Genomic DNA, 7,039 nt, shown 5'->3' on the forward strand with positions numbered 1-7,039 from the left:
TAATCTCACCATCAATTCTCTCGTGTAAACTTTCAATCCCCCGCATAGAATTTTTCCAATTTGCTGGAGTCTTATTAGTTTATTTTTTATATTAGGGTTTAACATTTTGAGTAGATCCGACGGTGGTTAAGATGCCTAGTACTACTGCATAAGTCGGGTAGAAAAACAATCATCAAAATTAAAAAAAAAAGAAAAAGGAAAAGAGGAGGCGACCTCCGACGTCTATCCATCGGCCTTCCTCAGTTGGCAACTCGCTCCACATCCCCCGTCGAGTCTCGCTCTCGCCGCGCCGTCGGTTCCAAACCCTAGCTCTCCCTCCCGGCCCCCCAAATCCTGCCCTCCGGAGCTCCGATTCACCGCCTCGCCGCGCGATTCCGGCCCTACCCTGGCGCCCTGCGCCCCCGATTAGCCCCCATCCTGCTAGATCCACCCGCACAATGGAGCCCAAGGAGGCGCCCCCGCCGCCGCCGCCCCAGTCTCCGTCCTCCACCGAGGAGGAAGGGATGCTCTCCGTCACGGCCGCTATGGCCAGAGACGCCGCCGTGCTGTTCCAGAGCCGCCGCTACGCCGACTGCGCCGAGGTGCTCGCGCAGCTCCTGCTCAAGAAGGAGGGCGACCCCAAGGTAGCCGATTCGCCATCTCTGCTTCGGGGTGATTAGTTGGGTTAGGTCCTTCCTCGCTAAACGACAAAATCTTTTACCGAATCCATCTGCTTCTCTAGGTTATATCTTGCTTGCTAGGTGTTCGTTAGTGGAGCTGCTTCCGCAGCATTATGGGTTGAGCTCGTGGGGTGAGTTGCGAGTTTGCGTATGTTAATCTAGGCAGTTGGGTGCATCTTGCCTCCGTGTTTGCGTAGATGTCTGCATATTTCACCTGTATGTGCGTTATGGTCTGTGTGTGATATGCAGGTGGGTGCATCTTGAATTATTGGGTTTGTGTTTGCATGCTTGTTAATTTGTATTTCATCAGTTTCATGTTGTGTTTGATGCATGCGTAGACATGGATGTCCACACTGGTATGTGTCACCCAGTATGTGCTTCTCCTCGTGCATGATTCTAATTACTTATCTTGTCCATTTCATGTATAGGGCATGATCTGTTTAATAAGGTTATAAGTCTGAAAGAACAATATGCATACAAATAGGAAAAAAAACAATTACCCGATATCTGTGTATACTGCATATTATGCTCTTAGATGCTTTTCTACGGTGGTTATCTTGAACTGGTAGCTTTTCCACTATATCTTGATAAAGAGATGATACTCTGATCATGTATTATTTTGGCATCTGATATTGCATTTTTATAATCTTTCAGGTCCTTCACAATATGGCTATTGCAGAATCTTTCTTGGATGGTTGTCCTGACCCAAAGAAATTGCTTGAAATTCTAGGCAATGTTAAGGTTAGTGAATTTGCATTAGTTTGTTTGACTTTTGATGTTCATATTTCCATTGAGGCTATGTACTAGAAATATCCATTCTTTTGTCAGTAGAGAACTCTACAGCTAAGTTACTGTTTGTACAGGAGTTTCTGATTTTTTTTGGGTGAAATTTCTGTTTTCCAAATGTACCTAAAATTTTCTTGGCAACAATAATTCAAACCTAAAACTATGTTTACTTTTTTTTTCTTATATAAATTCATTCCAATTGTAAATTTGGTTATACAAGAAATGATATAATTTTGATGTTTGTCACTTTAGTCCAATCATTTAGTTAGTGTCAATTATATGTTACTAACTATACTTAGTTCTCAAAAGGACAGTCTTCTTGTTCTGCCCTGTTTTCCTTCATCCATTCGCCGTGGGTCTTATCATTTTGCACAACTCATCTATGTTTCAGTTCCAATTTCAAATTTGTTCTTTTCCTTCTTCTGGGTTGATGAAGATATTTGTCACATGCTACATGCACGAAAATTTATTTTGTTTTGTGTATAGTAAACTTTAACATCTACATTTTATTTGTGTTTGTTGTATGTGTATATGTTGTATATGGTAAAAGCATCCCTCATTAGTCAGGAGTTATGTGATGCATTAATGCACAAAACAGAAGGCATATAACATGCTACATGTTGAGAGTAGTCATAATATCTTGACTTGCGTGCATTTTGATCGACATCTATCAGTGAGGGGCTCAAAACTTATATTTAGTCATGAGCCATCATTTCTTCTTTTTTGAATATATCTGGACCTAACGGTAGTCTTTGTATTCCACAATTTACGATTCTTCATTGATGGGAAGTAAGAAACAATATTACAAATGCTGGTTTTGTCAAAGGTTTCTAACTTTTATGTAAATGCTGTTAATGCTGACCAAAGAAAACCATATATTCTTTTTTGTAGTGGATGAACTTATAACTATATTTTTTTCAGATGTGATATCATCACTATATGTTTGGAACTCACATTAGGTTCTCAGACTCCATTTTTATTCGTCATTCAAGTTGCGCATATAAATATCTAATATTATGCAGCATGCCAGTTATTCAGTCATTTACACAACTGCACACATATCACTGTAACGTGTTATGGTCGTCCCCTAACCACTTACATCTACTTATAGCATTGGAGCCATCTACTTTTGTGTGGTTTTAAGCCTTAATTTATGGTGCCTGTTTTGATTTCTCATTTTCTCTTATTATGTCATTGTTTTATTCTCCTGATTTAATAATTATTTACGAAAATTCTAATGTTCCACCTTACATGCATCCAGAGAAGAAGTGAAGAGCTTGCCTGTGCATCTAGACAACAAACTGATTCTGCCAATGGGACAGGAAACAGTGTTTCTTCTGGATCAAGAGGGAGTGGCATTATACCTCTGATTTCTGCTGCAAATAATGCGACAACCTATGGGGATGAGTTTGACACAACCATAATAACATTCAACACTGTATGTTCTTTTCTTTTGCAAAAGTAATTATTTGATTGTTTGATGTTTCTGGTCTATGGCTTGCATTAATTGTAGTACTGCTTTAGCCAATCAACCATGGTAAGCATTGTAATTGGTGTGAGCTTTAACTGAAGAGGTGATTGATTTGTTTATGGCATTTTTGAATTTGCAGGCTGTTATCCTTTACCATCTTCACGATTATGAATCTGCACTATCTATTTTGGATCCACTCTACCGAAATATTGAACCAATTGATGAGGTATTATTAGTTATAAGATGCTTAACTTGGAAACCAGGTTGTTACATTTTCTAATATTTCTTCAATACTGCAGACAACTGCTCTTCATGTATGCTTTCTGTTGTTGGATATTACATTAGCTTTGCAAGATGCATCGAATGCCGCGGTAAGTTTTAACATCTCAGTATATCGTGAGTTGATGCTACAAATACTACATTAGCTTTGTGGGCTTATGGGTATTTTGTCAATAGATTCTCCTGAAAATGCAATACATGCTGTGTCTCGTCTGTTTGATGCATAAAAATTAAAAAAAATGTCTTCCTCCTTGGCATTGGTGCATATGCCAATATTTACCACTTATGATGTTTTACATTCATTGTTATCTACATTTTTTCCCAAAAATATGCTCCATGGTGTCAAAATACCCTTCCATAACTAGTTCCCTTTTTTGTCAAATTTTGACTGGAATGCATTTCGTGCAATTTTTCCCTATATTTATTTAATATTACAAAATAGAACTACCATATATTGTTTTCTGTTTTGTCCTAAATTGCAGTATTAACACAACAATCCAAGATGACCAAATTCTCATGTTTTCATATGTTAATTTTAGAAGTACCATGCGTGAACACTCATTGTAACAAAAAAGAAGTGATTCAATGCAAAAAATTCACATTTACCTGTTCTGAACGATTTTAGGGCTTCCATTATTCACTTTTATCCATTCCAAATGATGATTATGCCTTTCCACGTGAGAATTACTGAACTCAAGTGCCTAAGATTGTCAGATATAGTTGTGATCTTAACTTGTATGGCGAACCGTACCATTTTTGTTTGTCCTTTTTATTCAAAGTTGCAGCATTAGCTCTTGTATAAAGCATCTTATTCAACTGCATGCATCACATATGTTTGTACAGGATATAATTCAGTACTTGGAAAGGTCATTTGGAGTAGTTAGCGCAACAAACCAGAATGAAAATGCTAATACAGCTCAGCAGCAGTCAGCTCAACCAAAGCCTTCTGCAAAGATTAGCACACCTCCAGATTCTGATTCAAATACTTGTGCTGGTGGATCTGAAAACCTTTCAGCAGGAAATTTTTCTGATGATACACTTGAGTTTGAATCTTTTTACTCTACCTTGGATGGTGGTAATCAGAACTTGGGCAGACCAATTTTAAATGATTTCTCAAGGGCTTCAGCTGATCTTGCTGCCACTGCTGCTGATTTGAAAGTTAGACTGCAAATATACAAGGTCCGGCTTCTGCTTCTTACTAGGAACCTTAAGGTTGCAAAGCGAGAACTGAAAGTTCTGATGAACATGGCACGTGGTAGGGATTCATCAACAGAGCTTCTCCTGAAATCTCAGTTGGAATATGCCAGAGGAAACTATCGCAAGGCTGTGAAGCTGCTGAGCACACCCAATAATCGGAGTGAACAAGCAATGCTGGCCATGTTCTACAATAATCTTGGTTGCATACTCCACCAACAGAGATCTATTCAAACCTCAGTATGGTGCTTCAGCAAAGCATTGAAATATAGCTTATCACTTCGTTCAGAGAAACCATGCAAGCTGACCGCAATATCGCAAGACAAATCTTGTCTTATTTCATACAACTGCGGCATCCAACATTTGATGTGCGGGAAACCTTTGTTAGCAGCTCGCTGTTTTCGTGAAGCCATGCCGCTCTTGTGCAACAGGTCCCTCTTTTGGCTCCGTTTTGCTGAGTGTAGCCTGCTAGCTCTGGAAAAGGGTATCCTGACTTCAAGTGGTGCTACTTCGTGCAATGATGAGATTGAAGTTGATGTTATGGGGTCAGGAAAATGGCGGCACTTAGTTATAAACCCAGTGAAGCCAAGTCATTCTTCAGAATCTGGGGAGGAGGTAAGTTTGGACAAATATGGAAATCTGATATCCCTTAGATTTGCTAGACAGTGTCTACTCAATGCCCAAATTTTATTGGATCCCTCTACGAAGGAAAATCTGGTGATTGCATCAGGCACAGAGGAATCGAATCAAACATCACTGCAAGGCCAGAAAGGCTCAGGTCAGAAGAACACCACTAATACAGATTCCAAACCGCCTGGTCCAGCACTAACTAATGCAAATGGAGAACAGAAGGGAATTTCAAACTTGAATGTCACCTTGCAGAGCTCTCTTGCTTTGTATGATGACATATGTAGAAAAGAGAACCTCAAAATTAAACAAGCCATCTTGGGGGACCTTGCATTTATTGAGTTGTGTCTTCAGAATCACTTGAAAGCTTTGTCTATTGCCAAGTTGCTACAGCAGCTGCCAGAATGTTCCAGGATGTATGTTTTCCTCAGCCATGTATACGCAGCTGAAGCACTTTGTGCACTGAATAGACCAAAGGAGGCTGCTGAGCAATTAACTGTTTATTTGAGAGATGGCGATGATATTGAGTTGCCTTACAGCATTGAGAACTGCGAGAAAGCCCTTGTTGAGAAAGACAGCGATGGTGAAGATTCAGTTGCTCCGGTAGTCACAAAATTGTCCTCAGGAGAATCTCAGTATTCAGAAAGCCTCAAGCCTGAGGAAGCTCAGGGTGTTCTTTATATTGACCTAGGCATGACAGCTGCAGTGCAGGGAGAGCTTGAGCAGGCTAACTATATGGTAAGCCGTGGCGTTGCCTTGTTGCCCAACAACCCCAGGGCAGTGCTAGCATCAGTTTATGTGGACCTTCTTCAAGGGAAGGCACAAGAAGCAATCGCCAAGTTGAGACGATGTAGAACTGTGAGATTTAGGAGGCATAGTGTAGCAGTCAGCAGTTAAGATAGGACCGGTCGCCCTTTTGATGATTTCTGTAGTTGATAATTGCCATTTCATCTTTTGGACCCTGACCCCCAGGTGGATGATCGAAGATCGTAATGTTCTTGTGTGTACCATACATAAGAAGAAGAAAAACTGTAGATCTCCCCCCCTTTCCCCACTTTAAAAGCTTTCCCTGATTCAGGGGTGTAATGTGTCGGAGTTAATATCGTTTTAGTTTTGCCGCTCTTTGGACAGAAGAGGGATGAAATAGTTTACGATATATGTGCTTATTGTTCGGGAAAGCAACGTGCAAAATCTTTTGAACCCGATGACCAAGATGAGTATGCTGTGGATCTTTTGCCGTTGCTGATGCATCTCATTACCTTTGATTATTTCTTATCTGCATCTGTTTCTCATTACCTTTGATTATTTCTTATCTGCATCTGTTTATTTTCAGTCTGTTTTGTTTAGCCTGTTTCTATGTAGAGTTATGTTTCAGATGAATGAATATATGTTGCTCGCTAAGCACATTTCACCAGGTTGATTGGGCACACTGATAATCCTGGACAGTGCTGGTTGTGAAGCACTCTTACGGGAGTCTTGCCCCTTGACTCATTGTAAGAAATCAAACGTTATCATCATAGCAGTGTGTTTCTCCACTCCGTGTAGGTGTATCTTAGGGGGGAATGCACTCATCCTCCTAATCATCAGCTAATAACAGCCAAAACCGTACCCATTTTGTTTTTTTTAAAAAAAATCCTCTAAATAGATGACACGTAGACTAGTGAAGAGAGCTAGTAGTACTCAAGAAAAACGGGCAGTGTGCTTGATCAAACGGTTATCCGGTCGGGCACTATTTGGATCACTATTATATATAGTGTTAAATGAATACCCGACCAAGCACACACACAAGCGTGGAAAAAATGACGCTAGTTTTATCACAACACTAACCAGCCCAGGATGTATTATGTGTCAAATTTTTTCTAGAAACTTTTTTACATTTGCTAGTTGATGTGTACGAAAAATTTATATGCATAAGATATATTCTTCTGCTGCTTACGGTCTAAATAAGCTAACTTAGGTCATGATTGCTCAATCCCCATGAGGAAGGGAATCCTTTTCGAACCGAACAAGGTCTTGGAGGTGT

The 7,039-nt window shown here is 40.0% G+C and overlaps 1 protein-coding gene across 1 annotated transcript; it reads left to right on the forward strand.

Annotated features, from left to right (window-relative positions):
- The first annotated feature begins 224 nt into the window (after nt 1-224).
- LOC4346428 (uncharacterized) lies at nt 225-6,221 on the forward strand. Its single transcript, XM_015756794.3, has 6 exons — nt 225-623; nt 1,314-1,400; nt 2,707-2,883; nt 3,056-3,142; nt 3,216-3,287; nt 4,039-6,221. Exons 1-6 carry the CDS (start codon nt 438-440, stop codon nt 5,911-5,913), a joined length of 2,484 nt encoding a protein of 827 aa, XP_015612280.1. The 5' UTR covers nt 225-437; the 3' UTR covers nt 5,914-6,221.
- Nucleotides 6,222-7,039: the final 818 nt, after the last annotated feature.

This window comes from Oryza sativa, chromosome 9 (genome assembly GCF_034140825.1).
Source record: "Oryza sativa Japonica Group chromosome 9, ASM3414082v1".
NCBI lineage: Eukaryota > Viridiplantae > Streptophyta > Magnoliopsida > Poales > Poaceae > Oryza > Oryza sativa.